Here is a 17899-nt window from a genome sequence, read left to right on the forward strand (position 1 = left end):
TTGATGTCGGCTGCGGCGGCTGTTGGCCGCCCGAAGCTCTCTCTCTCTCTTCCTCCCCCCCCTCCCCAGGCGGATGTCGACCGCGGCGGCTGCTGGCCGCCCGAAGCTCGCTCTCTCTCTTCCTCCCCCCCCAAGCAGATGTCGGACACGGCGACTGCTGGCCGCCCGAAGCTCTCTCTCTGGCGGCCCGAGGCGGATGTCGCTCTCTTTCTCTCTTCCTCCCCCCCCCCAGGCGGATGTCGGACGCGGCGACTGCTGGCCGCCCGAAGCTCGCTCTCTCTCTGGCGGCCCGAGGCGGATGTCGGCCGCAGCTCGCTCTCTCTCTTCCTCCCCCCCCCCAGGCGGATGTCGACCGCGGCGGCCCGAGTCGAATGTCGGCCGTGGCGGCTGCAGGCCGTTAACATAAGTAGGGCATGGAGTTCAGCAGGAAGGTATGAGGGGGAGGAAAATACTGCACAGGGAAGTGGGGTGGGAGGGAAATGCTGCAACACACAGAAATGGAGGGGCAGAAAAGGGGTTGATGGACAGGGGAACAGGTGCTGATGAACAGGGAGGGGGCAGAAAAATGAAGACAGGGGGAACAAGGGGAACAGGAAGGAGGTGATGATGGACAGGGGGAGGTAAAACAAAGGGAGAAGGGCTTCTGCTGGATAAGGTGAGCAGTGATGGGGTGGTGGAGGACACAGGGGAGGTAAAAGGAAGGGAGAATGGACAGGGGGAGCAGGCAAGGGGTGGTAGTGGACAGCCAAGGGGGAAAAAAAACCCAACAGATAGAAATACAGAAAGCGGCTAAGGAGAGAGAGAAAAAAATAAAGACAGACACACACACATATATTCTAGCACCCTTTAATGTAATGGGCTATAAGACTAATCCTTTAATACTACGGCTCCCTCACTTGGTAGGGGCATGCATTTGGTTACCTGCGCTACCAAGGAATCTACCGTGGGCTGAGCGAACAGCTGCCGACACACCTCTGCCATAGGATACAGCTGAGCCATTGTTTTTGCTACTGTAAGGGACTCTTCAGGGGCATCTCAGTGCTCCATGACCAATATATTGATATCAGGATGCCAGGGAAACAAAGAAGACTGGGCTCTTACTTCGCTCATTTCAGAGCAGGGAGCAGAGGGGACCTGCTGAGAGTTCATTTTTAACTTCCACATAGTGATAAGTTCTAACAGAGCCGAGGGTCTGAACAGCCAGTCAGGGTCTGATTCTAACAGAGCCAGAGTCTGAATCATCCCATTGATCGAGGGCCACAACTCTTTCCTGTGCACCCATACCTGCCTGCGACCCTGCATCTCCCAACAGGGAGGGCTCGCTCTATGACAGTAAGGGCATATAAATAGATCCCTCATCCTCTGAATCTCCCTTGGAAAGGCCCACCTGGTCCAGGCCAGCCTCTGACGCAGAGGCAGATGTGCCCTGGGATCCTCAGCCTCCTTGTATATGGTGTGCTGCCATATGTCCTTTGGGAATTTCAGCCATCCAGATAAGCTCTCTACATTAGATTGACAAATTCAGGAGAAAACACCATATTAGGAAGTGCAGAGTCTTCGGTAAATGACTCCAGATTGCATCTCATGGGCTCCGCGCCCTTCACGGCCCTGTGTTGTAGGAATACCGCCATTCCGAGGCTCTAGAAGAGATTTACTCCCAACCGATAGACACCCCCCCAACTGTTTTTCAGCCCTAGAGAACAAAGGGGAGGTTAAGCCAACTCTCTGCCCCTTCACATGCTGCATAGCATGTGGCACAAGGACACTCTTTGGACACACATCCAGTGTAAACCTGACATGAATTAGGGTAAAAGGAGCCTGAGGACTCCATCCCTTCCAGTTTTGAGGCAAAATTAGGCAATTTGAAGCTTCTGAAGAATGTTAAAAATAAACTGGGAAATCCAAGATGGCTGCCACTGCAGGAATTTGGCACCAAAAAAAGCTCCAAAATGTTTCAACTAAAACAAAAAAACAGTGATTTTTTTTGAAGTGGGGAAACGTAAGGGAAGTGGCAGAAATCTGGAAAAAAAATGGTTTTAAAGAACCCCCCCCCCCCCCCATTTTCCTCATAGGCTGTAACAGCCTTACTCACTGTGACCTGTGTTGGAAATGTGCTGCAGCCTGCTTTAGCCCCTAAGGTAGCTGGATCTGGGAGAAGAAATCACTGCCTCAAACAGACCGCTCCTTCAATGCTAAATCTTTGTACTATCAGTCGTATTGGTGTCTGACTGAGCCTTGAACTCCCATGATATGAAGAGGAGGGAGGCGAGACGCATCTGGCACCCTGTGGAGCCCTGCTGAGCCCCCTATGGATGCCTGACAGACTGTGCTCAAGTCCCTGCAATGCAGTAAGTGAGCAATGCTACAAGGGAAACAGACCCCGTGTCCAAGAAAGTTTCTGCAGGCTGGCCAACAGAGGGATTGGCCTGTCAGCTGCAGACCTCAGTCTACTTCTTTTTCATGCAAACAGAGCTGGATCCTCAACTAGGGGAACTCTGAGCTCCGAAATTTGTCATAAAATAATGAAAAAGACTGAAAAAAATAAAGAAACGGAGCAGATCAAAAGACTCCTGGCTGACGTGCAGAAGGAAAACTGAAGGGGACAGCAAAGCCCTGTAGTGAAGAGGAGGAATTCAAAAGCTGGAGTGGATTCCTTCTGAATGGCTCGTAAGCATGAGGATATTACCCATCCATCGTACACTGTATACCTATTGCACTAGAATTACTGTAGCCTTATGGGTTAGGCATAAGATTTTAAATTGAGATCCTGAATGAGGCAGAAAGCCAGCATAGTTGGACTAAAAGTAATCTAACATGATCATATCTACTGACTTTAAGAAGTAGTCTAACTGCAGTGTTTTGTAACATCTGCAACCTTTTAAATTGCGATTGAGATAGCCTTGCTAGATGGGATTACGGTAATCTAATCTAGAAACATGCAAACTGTGAGAGACAGTATGAAGTGAGGAAATATCCTGAGTGCTGCGCTTTGGTTGTACCACAGAAAGGTGGTATATCAAATGCATGACCCTGAGCTCTTCTGTCACATATGTTTCCATTCCCTTTGGTTTTTCCAATTATATCTTTGCTTTAATATGTTCACAACAGGCCTTGTAGTATCAATTGAATCTCATATTAGTGGGCCATCAGCTTATTAGGCGCTAGCATATTTTTTGTTGTTATGGCAACTAATTGTTCCAGTCCAGTAAAATCCAATAGAGCTAGAATTGCAGATACAAAAGGCAGTAATTTAAATAGCCTGTTTTTCTTCATATTCTCAATTTGGTTGTTTTGGGGGTACAGAGGAAGCTGCTGCGGGCTAATGAGCAAAGTGTTGCTTGGAGACAAAATTTGTAGTCAGAGAGGCTGTCTGAATGGTTTTATAGTTCTGACAGTACATAAATACTGTGTATTACATATGATTGCCTTGAACTCTTGCTTCTCTTTATTCCAACAAATCTGGCCCTAGTTGTTTATGCTGCAGTGACCAGTAAACTAGGGCTCTGCAATTCTTTGTACAATATTTGCTGACGTCTAGTCTACAATTAACATTGATGCAGAAAAGGGTAAAGGGGTTGGGATGTGAAATACCGCTTTTTCTGTGTGGTTTACACAGTCAAAGCAGTTTTCATGGGGCAATGGAAGTGTTAAGTGACTTGCCCAGCATCATAAGGAGCTGTAGAAGGAATCAAGCTCACAACCTCAGGGTGTTGTGGCAGCTGCTCTAAGTACTAGGCCACTCCTCCACTGCTGTTCAGAGAAGCCAAATTAGAAACATAGAAACATGACGGCAGATAAAGGCCAAATGGCCCATCTAGTCGGCCCATCCGCAGTAACCATTATCTCTTTCTCTCGCTGAGAGATCCCACGTGCCTATCCCAGGCCCTCTTGAATTCAGACACATTCTCTGTTTCCACCACCTCTTCCGGGATACTATTACTGCTATGCTTCACAATCCACATTGACTTCCTATAGAGGTCAGATTTAAATGTAAAGTGCTCTTTTTGATTTTTTAAGGCCTTATTCAGAGGCATTCCTCATTACTTGGTGCAAACCCTAACCCAGCAGCCGTGTAAAAAGGGGTCCATTATACTTGTTTTAAATCTTGCCAGGTACTTGTGACCTGAATTGGCAACTGTTGGAAAAAAGATACTGGATTTGAAGGACTTTGGTTTCTCCCAGTATGGCAACACTTTACAGTATGTTCATATGCTCTTGTGACCAATGGTGGGCCACTAGAACAACTACCGTATTTTCACGCATATAACGTGCGCGTTATACACGATTTTACAAACCGGCACTGGCACATCCTGTGCATTGGTGCTGGTGCTGGTGCCGGTGCCGGTGCCCAATCGGGTAAGAGTTGTCTTTGCGGTGCTGGGGGGGATGTAGGATCGCGGGGGGGGGGAGGATGCCGGTTCGAAGTAGGCGGGAGGAGGTTTTAGCATGCGCGGTGTACGCGTGTGCACACTATATTAAAATTTTATTACATAAATGTCTGTTCCCCGCACGCTATACCCGTGTGCGCATTTTACACGGGTGCGCGGTATACGAGTGAAAATACGGTACTCTTTTATTGTAGATCCGCATTAACATATTTGTCATAACTATTCTCCTCATTACAGTTACTTAAAATCCAAATTTACATTATGTAATAACCAGAACTTAAACTTAGAATGCTCATTAGAGACTACAGTGCAGGCTGCATGTTTGACATGCCTTGTGTAGATCACAGTGTCCATTTGCTCAGATATTAAAGACATACTCGTATGCCCAATATGTTTCAGAACATACGGGGATAGATTCAGTAGCTACAGCCTCAGCACCCTGTGGTTGTGGGTTCAAACCCCTTGCTGCTCCTTGTGACCCTGGGCAAGTCACTTAATCCTCCACTGTCCCAGGCATATTAGATAGATTCTGAGCCCACCGGGACAGATAGGGAGAATGCTTGAATATAAATCGCTTTTGAATGTGGTTGTAAAACTGCAAAAAGGCAGTATACAAGTCCCAATTCCTTTCTCTTTCCCTAAATTATGCCTAAAAAGAGGCACTAAACTGATGGGTGGTAAGTACAAATTCTATAACGGCAGCTCCACATGGAACTACATAGAATACTAGCTTAGGTCTGCATTTTAGTTCCTTTGCTAAGCAAAGGCTGGTGTAAATATTTGTCTAAGCATGTATATGATAGTATTCTAGAACAGTGGTTCCCAACCCTGTCCTGGAGGACCACCAGGCCAGTCGGGTTTTCAGGATAGCCCTAATGAATATGCATGGAGCAGATTTGCATGCCTGTCACTTCCATTATATGAAAATCTCTCTCATGCATATTCATTAGGGCTAGCCTGAAAACCCGATTGGCCTGGTGGTGCTCCAGGACAGGGTTGGAAACCACTGTTCTAGAACACTGCGTCTAATTGCCTGAGATATCTCTGATCTGCTCATGTCCCTCTTATGCCCACTTTGGAGATGCACACCATAGATATTAGGTGCCCTATTAAGCTATTAAGGGCATAAAACAATTACATACATACATGCCTATTAGCTCCAATTACTGCTTATAAGGCCAGTTATTTCTACTTAGTATCTATTAAGTGATAATGTAGTGCCAATTATTAAATTAATTTAGGCTAACTGACCCTGTTCTACTGTATAATCGTGCCCAATTGTGCACCTAACTTTGGGTGTCATTTCCAGAATGAGGAGGTAATGTCTGCAAGACAGACAGACATAAGAACATAAGAATTAAGAACATAAGCAGTGCCTCTGCTGTGTCAGACCAGAGGTCCATCATGCCCAGCAGTCCGCTCATGCGGTGGCCCATCAGGTCCAGGACCTGTATAGTAATCCTCTATCTACACCCTTCTATCCCCTTTTCCTTCAGGAAATCATCCAATCCCTTCTTGATCCCCAATACCGTACTCTGTCCTATCACACCCTCTGGAAGCGCATTCCAGGTGTCCTCCACCCATTGGGTGAAGAAGAACTTCCTAGCATTGGTTCTGAATCTGTCCCCTCTTAATTTTTCCGAATGCCCTCTCGTTCTTGTAGTTTTTGAAAGTTTGAAGAATCTGTCCCTCTCCACTTTCTCTATGCTCTTCATGATCTTGTAAGTCTCTATCATGTCCCCTCTAAGCCTCCTCTTTTCCAGGGAAAAGAGCCCCAGTTTCTCCAATCTTTCAGCATATGAAAGGTTTTCCATACCTTTTATCAATCGCATCGCTCTTTTCTGAACCCTCTCGAGTAACGCCATATCCTTTTTAAGGTACGGCGACCAATACTGGCGCACCATCACCCAATACAATGGCAGGATAACTTCTTTCGGTCTAGTTGTAATACCTTTCTTGATAATACCTAGCATTCTATTCGCCGACTTAGGGGCCGCTGCACACTGTGCTGATGGCTTCATTGTCTTGTCCACTATTACCCCCAAGTCCTTTTCTAGGGTACTTTCACCCATTACCAGCCCTCCCATCGTATAGCTGTACTTCGAGTTTCTGTTTCCTACATGCAAGACTTTACATTTCTCTACATTAAACTTCATCTGCCATCTCGTTGCCCACTCTTCTAGTTTGTGCAGGTCCCTTTGTAAGTCTTCACAATCCTCTCTTGTCCCAACTCCACTAAATAGTTTGGTGTTGTCTGCGAATTTTATTACTTCGCACTTTGTCCCTGCTTCTAGATCATTTATAAATACATTGAACAGCAGCGGTCCGAGTACCGATGCCTGCGGAACACCACTCGTGACCCTCCTCCAGTCAGAGTAGTGGCCCATCACTCCTACCCTTTGCTTCCTAGCCACCAACCAATTCTTGATCCATCTATGTACGTCTCCTTCCACCCCATGGTTCTTCAGTTTCCATAGTAGGCGTTCATGGGGTACCTTGTCAAAGGCTTTTTGGAAACCTAAGTATACGATGTCTATGGGGTCCCCTTGTCCATTTGTTTGTTAATTCCTTCGAAAAAGTGCAATAAGTTCGTTAGGCATGATCTTCCCTTGCAGAATCCATGTGGGCTTGTTTTCATCAGTTTGTTCCTTTCTAGATGCTCAACGATGCTTTCTTTTATCAGTGCTTCCGCCATCTTACCCAGAACCAAAGTCAAACTTACCGGTCTGTAGTTCCCTGGGTCACTTCTTGATCCTTTTTTTTAAAGATGGGCATAACATTAGCTATCTTCCAATCCTCTGGGATCACACCTGTTTTCAGGGATAGATTACAAACCCTCTGTAGTAGTTCTGCTACTTCCTCCTTTCAATATCCTAGGGTGGATTCCGTCCGGGCCTGGAGATTTGTCAGTTTTTAATCTATCTATCTGCTTATGTACGTCTTCAAGGCTTACCTCTATGGATGTTAATTTTTCCGCTTGATCTCCTTTGAAGATTTTTTCAGGTTCCGGCACGTTGGATGTGTCCTCTTTTGTAAATACTGACGAAAAGAACATGTTTAGTCTATCCGCCGCTTCTTTTTCCTCCTTCACCACTCCTTTCCTATCTCTGTCATCCAGCGGTCCCACCTCCTCCCTTGCTGGCTGCTTCCCTTTAACATATCTGAAGAACGATTTGAAATTTCGTGCTTCCCTGGCTAGCCTCTCTTCATATTCTCTTTTTGCTCTTCTAACCACGCGGTGACATTCTTTTTGATGCTTTCTATGCTCTTTCCAGTTCTCCCTGGTTTTGTCCTCTTTCCATTTCCGGAATGAATGTTTCTTATCTCCTATCGCTTTCTTCACTTCTTTAGTTATCCACGCCGGGTCTTTTGTTCAGCTCTTTTTGCATCCTTTTCTAAATCTGGGGATATACAGATTTTGCGCCTCACTCACCATGTCCTTGAATAAAGACCAGGCTTGCTCTACAGTCTGCGATTTCTTTGAGCTGTTCCTAAGTTTCTTCCTTACCATTATTCTCATCGCTTTGTAGTTTCCTTTCTTGAAGTTAAAAGTTGTCGCTATGATTCTCTTTCCCTTCGATATTCCTACTTCAACTTTGAACTTGATCATATTGTGATTGCTGTTTCCCAATGGTCCTACTACTTCCACTTCCTTTGCAGGTCCTCTTAGCCCATTAAGGATTAGATCCAGAGTGGCATTCCCTCTCGTCGGTTCTCTGACAAGCTGCTCCATGAAGCAGTCCTATATAGCCTCCAGAAATCCAATCTCCCTAGCGCATTGTGAGTTTCCAAGACTCTAGTCTATCCCGGGATAGTTGAAGTCTCCCATAACAATCGTGTTACCGTTTTTGCATTCTCGCTTCAACTCGGCTTTCATGTCTTCATTGTTTTCTTCGGTTTGCCCAGGTGGACGATAGTACAGGCCCATTTTTATCTCGGGCCCTTTCCTTCCCGGTATTTTAACCCATAGTGATTCCAATTTGTTGGTCGTCGCTGCTGTGTCCACTCTGGTCGAGTGTATGGTTTTTTTTTTATAATGTATAGGGCTATTCCTCCTCCTTTCTGGCCTGACCTGTCTTCGCAATAGAGCTTGTACCCCGGCAGTGCTATGTCCCATTTGTTTTCTTCATTCCACCATGTTTCAGAGACCCCAATGATGTCTACTGGGACAGACTGAAGGTCCATCAAGCTCAGTATCCTGTTTCCATCAGTAGCCAATTGTGCACAAATGCCCATTCATAAATTCACTTTTGGAGAACGTGCAAATATGGAGACACAGAAACGATGGCAAAGAGCAGATAGTCCATCTAGTCTACTCATCCACACCAAGTTCTTGTACCTTACACATATACCCTTGTATTATATAAATATGTATGTACATTGTAACTCCGACTCTACTTTGCCTGAACTGTGCCTCTGAGAAAGTCTACACACAGTCTGATATAAGTAAGCATAATCTTTTTAGCACACTTACTATACATGTGTGTTCAGCCGTGAATTTTTTGTTACATAAAACATGCTTTAGGCATGGACAATACTTTATAAAATGACTTCTTCAATTAACAGTACACAGTATAATATTCATATTATTACAGGCATAATGCTCAGTGTCAACACAATACATGAGAACCGTCGTAATAGAGAAGGAGAAGTGCGGAGGAGGAGGCATATAGACAGAATAGGGTAAAACAAAGGAATTCGGATGGATGAAAAAAGGTGAAGGAAAAACTGCATGAGAGTTGAAGTAAATAATGCACATGACTTTGTAAAGTGGAAAATAGATAAAATCCTTGGTAAACAGATAGTTTGCTAAAATACAGAATTCAGTTTTGAGTGTTATAAAACCTGTGCCACTGAAATCAGAACAAACTAGTGATACAGTAGGGTGTCTTCAGCTTCCAGTGAACTAAGAGCTAACTTCTGCCAGTTGCTGGAAGAAAGTTTTAAATGTGTAGGTACAATTAAGCGCTAATTCCGCGCTCAGCATTTGCCACGGAAATACATTCTAATGGATGTAAGACACCAAACTGCTCCTACACACCTGAGTGTATCCATATGCAACTGCAAAGGGGGCATTCCCATGGGAAGGGCACGAGCGGGCCGGTAGAGTTTCAGAAAATCACGCGCAGTATTATAGAATATCGCGGATGTGCACCCAACTTGTGTGCCGGGATTTACACCTGGTCAGTTGTTGTACATCCTCGTGCCTAAAGTTGGGCATTGAATTTTCTGCCAAATGCTATTCTAAGTGCTCAGATCAAGAGCACCCTTTTTAGACTAGCACTGGGCGCTGAAGGTTTTTGACACCCCTTTTTGGGTGTCAGTTGCTGAACCTGGCCCATATTGTTTAGACTGGCCCAAAAGTAGGTCAATACGGTTGTAAAATTCTTTTTTTTTTTTTTTAGTGCCATGTTAAGTTCGGACTGTCTTCTGACTTACTTACTTTGTTTTTTGCAGGTAGCGCGGTTGTTTCTCTTCTGTTTCTTCAGGAATCATTACGTGCTTCCGATCTCATAGGTAAGTAGCAATTTAACGATGTTGAGCAGGTAACTGACAGAGGGATATTTTATAAACCTTATTTTATGCAGGTAAACCCTGTTTTACCTATGGAAAAGTGTTGTTATAAATTACCCCAGGGGTTTTGTGCATTGTATAGAATAATGCGCTGTATAAACAGGATGAAAAGTCCTCCGCTATATATCATCCAACACTGCAAAACCAGAGTGGAAGACTAAAACAGAACTCTTAATAAAGAAAGGGAGCAAACACCTCAGCTATCTACAGCAAGAAAATAAAAATATAATGTGCTGCCTTTCCTAATACAGGAAACAAAAAGTAACCTCTAAAGCTGTTTTCTGAGCAACTGCTTTGAATTTCAATGGGAAATTTTATTTACTTATTTCATCATCATACTTATTACTATTAAACAACATTTAATTATCTTAAGCTATGTTGATATTACTGACATTTTAGCATTACTACCTAGTGATTTTTGTGCATTAAAAATGTTCGAACTAAAAAAACATCATTCAACCGATAAAGTTAATAACGTGTCAGAATTTTGCAGTAACTGTGAGTCCACCACCTGCTTTAACACAGACCATCGGTCACTTTGGGAAATTCTTAACAGCCTTGTCTTTCAGTCCCTGTGGCAGGCTATCCCAGACCATCTGCAATGTTTCCTTAAATTTGTTGACTGTTTGTGGCTTTGGATGGGGCTTGTGATAGGCTTCTAACTTGCTCCCCAGACAAAAGTCTACACCACTGTGACATCATTAACAGTAAGCTGGTATACCCTTTTTTAAAATTCAAATAATGGTAGTTTTAGAGTGCAAACATTTTTGAACATGCAAAAATTGCTTGGTGGTCACGCTAAAATGTCTGTAATTTTGCTGTGTTTAAATATAATCTCATTCTACTCAGCACATAGCAACATAGTAACATAGTAGATGACGGCAGATAAAGACCCGCATGGTCCATCCAGTCTGCCCAACCTGATTCAATTTAAATTTTTTTTTTTATTATTTTTTTTTAATTTTTCTTCTTAGCTATTTCTGGGCAAGAATCCAAAGCTTTACCCGGTACTGTGCTTGGGTTCCAACTGCTGAAATCTCTATTAAGACTTACTCCAGCCCATCTACACCCTCCTAGCCATTGAAGCCCTCCCCAGCCCATCTTCCACCAAACGGCCATATACAGACACAGACCGTGCAAGTCTGCCCAGTAACTGGCCTAGTTCAATATTTCATATTATTTTCTGATTCTAAATCTTCTGTGTTCATCCCACGCTTCTTTGAACTCAGTCACAGTTTTACTCTTCACCACCTCTCTCGGGAGCGCATTCCAGGCATCCACTACCCTCTCCGTAAAGTAGAATTTCCTAACATTGCCCCTGAATCTACCACCCCTCAACCTCAAATTATGTCCTCTGGTTTTACCATTTTCCTTTCTCTGGAAAAGATTTTGTTCTACGTTAATACCCTTCAAGTATTTGAACGTCTGAATCATATCTCCCCTGTCCCTCCTTTCCTCTAGGGTATACATATTCAGGGCTTCCAGTCTCTCCTCATACGTCTTCTGGTGCAAGCCTCCTATCATTTTCATCGCCCTCCTCTGGTCCGCTTCAAGTCTTATTATGTCTTTCGCCAGATACGGTCTCCAAAACTGAACACAATACTCCAAGTGGGGCCTCACCAATGACCTGTACAGGGGCATCAACACCTTCTTCCTTCTACTGACTACGCCTCTCTTTATACAGCCCAGCAGCAGCCACTGCCTTGTCACACTGTTTTTTCGCCTTTAGATCTTCGGACACTATAACCCCAAGGTCCCTCTCCCCGTCCGTGCATATCAGCTTCTCTCCTCCCAGCATATATGGTTCCTTCCTATTATTAATCCCCAAATGCATTACTCTGCATTTCTTTGCATTGAATTTTAGTTGCCAGGCATTAGACCTTTCCTCTAACTTTTGCAGATCCTTTTTCATATTTTCCACTCCCTCTTCGGTGTCTACTCTGTTACAAATCTTGGTATCATCTGCAAAAAGGCACACTTTTCCTTCTAACCCTTCAGCAATGTCACTCACAAACATATTGAACAGGATTGGCCCCAGCACCGAACCCTGAGGGTACATAAATGTAGATAGTAACGTAACCCATTTTCTATTGGACGATGTTAAGGGCACACACAGTATTTTATTTGTTGCGGGACCAGGGCCGGGACCGATGATCATGCTGGCAGGCCACAGCAAGCTTCTCATACAACCCACTCTCACTCAAAATGACAAGAGATCACACCAGGAGTTAAATGGCAAACTGCAACTTTTATGTCCTCTTGCAAAAGTGAAGAGGCACACACATGAATCTTCTCTGGAGCGAGGTCATTGTTTAAGACCAACCTCCAGGAAGTCCAAAGCTGGCTTGGTTTCTCAATGGCTTTTCCTTAGGCTTCTGGAAGCTGCTGGAACCCTTGTCTTGAGTCCCTAGCTGTCTTCAGAGGTGCCTGCATGCCTGCACATAGTCTGTGGTTACCGTGGAGTCCAAGGTGTAAGAGCTTTTTTCAGCTCCCTAGGTCACAAGTTCTTACCCTCCTGTTGTTACCGAAAAGCACTTAGACTCGGGTTCTGTAAATGGTGCCTAAATTAGCCGGCGCCTAGAAAAATGACATCAACCGCATGTCAGTCATGCCAGAATCGTACCTAGTGGCGCCATGTAAAAACTTAGGGGCCGGAAATGCAGGCAAAGGTTTTAAAGACCTTCTTTTCAGGCACCTACGTTTTTGGAGAATCAAGCTTAGCAGCACCTAAGTCACACTCCACCTATAAAAATGCCCACATAGGCGTTAGGAGCTGCTAAGTGCCATACAATAGGTGCTTAACTTTTGTAGAATTGGGTAGGCATCTATTGCCCGATTACATTTTTTTTTTTTTTTTTTCAATTATTGAAGCTATTAAGGGGATTTTGCCAATTAAGTTGGGCAACCAACTTTAGATGCCCTTTAGAGAATTGGGCACTTATTGTTTTACTCCAACTGCCACTCAACTGTGCAGCCCTAAAAGCTAGAGCTGCCCTTCATTCACCAGTCCAAAACTTACAGCACTGATCATTTTAGAATAACATCTTTTTTATTAGCCAACAAGAAAACCCTGAACAGTACAAAATATACAATAGAAAAGGACAAACCAAACAAAGAGCTATAATCCCACCCCATCCCACTGAGCCCAAATACTGCAACATATCAAAAAATCCCAATCCCAATAAGGTATACATAGACAGGTGCCAAACCAGTAAACAACCAAGTTGCCAAAGCCCCCCACTCCCCCATCACAGCCAAACACAAGTCCGGGAACACAGGACCAACAGAAAAACTGCAAGTCCTGGTGGGGGTCTCCACCGATCCAAAAACACTAGTGCGGGGGATGCCAAAGGCAAAGACAAGTGCCACCAAAATCAAGAGATCCAGATAGAAAGAGAGAAAAGGGACCTGGGCAGCCTTAAAGGGACATCCCCTAACGTATTCAAAAGATGACTACGCGCTCTCTGGGGCAGGGATTGCAAATATGGATTCCAGATAAGTAAGAAAAGCTTCCGCCGTTTAAATGTATGACGCACATCTTGCACTACCCAAGCAATCAGTCTAGCAATATGAGCTCATCAAGCCCAATAAGAAGGGGCAGAGGAAGCGATCCAAACTTGCAGAATCACTTTGCAGCCCAAGAGACACACTTTTTGAATCCAAGCGAGGGTTCCCCGCCCTGAGAGAGTAAAGGTCTCTGAAAAGCCCAACAAAAAAAGAATGGGATCGCAAGGTATCACCTGCCCCAACACATGACGCATATATGCACAAATTCTATTCCCACAAAAATTCACCATTGGGCAGGTCCAAAAAACATGAAGAAAATGAGTGCTTTCCAAAGAGCACAAACGTCGCTAGCCAAAAACCCCATACGATGAAGCTGCACGGGAGTGATATAAGCCCGATTAAGGAAGCGATTAACGGCATTCTCGGAGAGAGGCACTGTAAACAAGGTGAGGAATACCACATAAACTAGCCCCAATATCCCAAGCTTGGAGAGAGAGCCCCAGATCCTGTTCCCAAGGAGCTCGCAAAGACGAAAAATTCATGGGCGGACCCAAAGAAAGCAAGGCTCTCTGATCTGAGTCCACATAATTAAAGAACTTTTGAAGCTTATCACCCACCGAAAAGGTCACTGGATTAGCAGCAAGGGAACCAAAATAGAGTGGTACCTTGGTTTACGAGCATAATTTGTTCCAGAAGCATGCTCGTAAACCAAAATACTTGTATATCAAAGCGAGTTTCCTTATAGGAACTAAGGGAAACTCGCTTGATTCGTTCCCACCCACCCCCATCCCCCGAGGCCAGCGGCGCTGCTCTACCACCCCCAAGAACCGGCATTGCTCCCCCCGTTCATGAAGGCCCCCCCCACGCCTGCGCGATCCGGCACCCTCCGCTCGCATCGCACCCCTACTGTGCCGCGATCCGGCATCAAAAAGGCACCCACCCACCCAATCACATTTCTTAGCCCCCATTTGGCACCGGCACCAATGCACAGGTCATGCCAGTGCCCGAAGATCTGCCTCCTTCGCGCTGGGTCCAGCGCGAAGGAGACAGATCTTCGGGCACCGGCATGTCCTGTGCATTGGTGCTGGTGCCAATGCCAAATGGGCGATAAGAAATGTGATCGGGTGGGTGCCTTTTTGATGCCAGATCATGGCGGGGAGGGGGTGTGACGTGAATGGAGGGTGCCGGATCGTGCGGGGGGAGGCGCTCGTAAATCGAGGCACGCTCGGTTTCTGAGGCGCCGATTTTGCGAATGTTTTGCTCGTCTTGCAAAACACTCGCAAACTGGTGCACTCGCAAACCGAGGTACCACTGTAATGTTTAAGTTGATGGAAAGTGAAGCAGTGCCGGCAATGATCATTTTAAAACTCTAACCTTACAGTCCTGGAAAATAGATGTACCCCTTAACTCCTCACCTCAGTACATACTATTTATCCAGGGCTAGAGTAACAACAAATAAAGCTTAAAAATTTCACATGGAAATTCCTTCCAAGTGATTGCTGAGAAAACAGAAAAAAACCCTACAAAACTCTAGGGGTTCCTTTTTTTTTTTTCTCTCACTCTATAGGCACCAATATTATTCATTAGTCTAAAAAAACTCCCATATTTTACTGTCAGTATATAATTTTATTCCTTTGCTATTTTTTTATATGTTTATGCTTTTAAAAATTTATACATGTCATTCGTTAGCACTTATCTGTATCTCAAATCAACATCTCGAGGGGGGGGGCTGCCATTTCACCCCTCAGCTTCCTCAGGGGATTAGAATTGTACTCAATTTAAGCAAATCTTAGTGTTCTGGCTTAATGAGCTAAAACTGGGTGAAAAGCTAGAATGCTAACATTTACTTAATTGGAGCACATTTTCGGAGTCCCCTAAGAAAACCAAAGGGTGAAATGGCAGTTCCCATCGAGCTGTTGTTTTGTGATACAGATAAGTGCTCACCAATGACATAAAAAGCAATAAATAAATAAATAAAAGTATAAAAACTAGCAAAATAGTAAAATTATATAAGGATAGAAAACTATGGAAGCTTTTTCAGACCAATGAACGATGTTAGTGTCTAAAAAACAGCACTTTAGGCTTTTTGCTGAGGTCTTTTCCTCCCCTTCTTTTCCTCCTCTTTAAGGGCGCTTTTTACTAAGATGCACGAGTAGTAGGCACTGCTCCTCCCCCCATCCCTCATGTCAGGCTGGTTCCTTCTCCTGCCAGCTCATCTGATTGGGGCTTTGGAACTACAATCAGCTGAACCGGCAGGGGAAGCTGCGAACAACTAATCTGGCAGGACTCGCTGGAGCTGTCGATTAACTGAGCTGGCACGGGGAGAGCAAAGCCACGATCAGCTGAGCTGGCGCTGCTGCTGGGTCAGCTGATCATGGCTCTCCTCTCCCCATGCCGGATCAGATGAATGGCAGCTTAGCCCTGATCAGATAAGTTGGCAGGGCAAGAGCAGGGCTGCTGGCTCAGGTACAAAGGGTTGTTTTTTTAAAACTGCTGTTGTATGTTGTGTGAGTGTGTGTCCTGGTTACGAGATGGGTGTTCCCTTTTCTTCCATTCTGAGCATTACTTCTTAATGAACATTACATCCTAATGAGCTCATTGTAATGCATTTGCATAGGGTTCTCAGTGGCTGCTACCACTATTAGTAGAAGCACCGGAGAATCCATTTAAGCATTGGAAGTGTAGAGCTTCCATGCAAGTAAGATTGGTTTAAACCACTCTTACTTGCACAGAAAAACCTTTGAGCATCTGGGCCATAGTGATTAAAGTAGAACATGAAAAGGTATAATCTAGTCCAGGGGTAGGCAATTCTGGTCCTCAAGAGCCGGAGACAGGTCAGGCTTTCAGGATATCCACAATAAATATGCATGATATGGCGTTACTCGAGAGGGTTCAGGGGAGAGCGACACGCTTGATAAAAGGGATGGAAAACCTCTCATACGCTGAGAGATTGGAGAAACTGGGTCTCTTTTCCCTGGAGAAGAGGAGACTTAGAGGGGATATGATAGAGACTTATAAGATCATGAAGGGCATAGAGAGAGTAGAGAGGGACAAATTCTTCAAACTTTCAAAAAATAAAAGAACAAGAAGACACTTGGAAAAGTTGAAAGGGGACAGATTTAAAACGAATGCTAGGAAGTTCTTCTTTACCCAACGAGTGGTGGACACCTGGAATGCGTTTCCAGAGGGAGTAATAGGGCAGAGTACAGTACAGGGGTTTAAGAAAGGATTGGACAATTTCCTGCTGGAAAAGGGGATAGAGGGGTATAAATAGAGGATTACTGCACAGGTCCTGGACCTGTTGGGCCGCCGCGTGAGCGGACTGCTGGGCATGATGGACCTCAGGTCTGACCCAGCAGAGGCATTGCTTATGTTCTTATGTTCTTATGAGATAGATTTGCATCTCAAGGAGGCAGTGCATGCAAATCCATCTCATACATATTCATTGTGGAGATCCTGAAAACCTGACCTGGCTCCGGCTCTCGAGGACTGGAATTGCCCATCCCTGATCTAGTATAATCGGGGTACAGAGAGGACAATAAAAGGGCAAATCCCAGGCTCTGGTTCTCGTCCTTATTGTCCTTGGTCAGATCACATTTGTGTGGTGGCAGGATACCACCCATTTTATCACCGTAGCCGCTGTTTCCCCATTTCCCACAGAATTACCCCAGAGTTTTTCCTGCTCATTCTTTTCTGGGAAGTCTTTGATTTTTTTTTTTTTTGTCTTCTTTGAGAAATGTGCATCTCTCCTATCTTTGTAGTTTGCTCAGTGCAAGAGGAAATCATTTCTGTTTCTATTTCTGTCCTTCACCCCTTTGTAGGTTTAGTGTTTTCTTTCATGTTCACATGCTGCAGAGGATCCCTGGAGATTCGCCTTAGCTAATGTTCCAGTAGAATACACATATGAAGAATGTGCACTCTCTGGATTTTGTTTTCTTTCCGTTGCTACAGCATAAATAGCTTTCTAACTACTTGGAAGTCTTTCAAGTCCTCATAATCTGACATCTAAAAAAAAATGATTAAAAATATCACACAGCAGGTTTCCATAAATGTTTTCAGACACACTACTGACATGTTTAAAAACAAGTCATTTAAATAGTGCATGAGAATTAGAAAAGAACAAGAGGTTAGCTGTGTATAATAAACCAGTGATTATAGCTGTGGACACATAGATTTGTAGAATGTAAATTAGTCGTTCCCACCCTTGTCCTCAGGGATGGCCAGTGGGGTCAGGACTCAGTATATACACTTGATCAAAGCTGGCACTGGGAAACATGGGATCCAAGGCAGTGGCTGCAGTTGGCATGTATCCCTATCCCCATAGCACGCCTTCTTCCTGATTGGCTGTGTGGCTTCCATGACCTGCCTCAGCACTAGAGAAGGTTCAGCAGCTATTGGCCATCTTGAGGAACATATAAATGCCTCCATGG

The 17899-nt window shown here is 44.6% G+C and overlaps 1 protein-coding gene across 3 annotated transcripts in view; it reads left to right on the top strand.

Moving 5' to 3' along the window:
• The window catches only part of NIPAL2 (NIPA like domain containing 2), a 112549-nt gene that overhangs the window by 29229 nt on the left and 65421 nt on the right, over positions 1-17899 (top strand). For all 3 annotated transcript variants that reach the window (XM_033934918.1, XM_033934917.1, XM_033934919.1), the window contains one exon: positions 9846-9905. In XM_033934918.1, coding sequence (XP_033790809.1) covers positions 9846-9905 — 60 coding nt within the window. The remainder of the gene's footprint in view (positions 1-9845; positions 9906-17899) is intronic.

The sequence above is a fragment of the Geotrypetes seraphini genome, chromosome 2 (genome assembly GCF_902459505.1).
Source record: "Geotrypetes seraphini chromosome 2, aGeoSer1.1, whole genome shotgun sequence".
Lineage (NCBI taxonomy): Eukaryota > Metazoa > Chordata > Amphibia > Gymnophiona > Dermophiidae > Geotrypetes > Geotrypetes seraphini.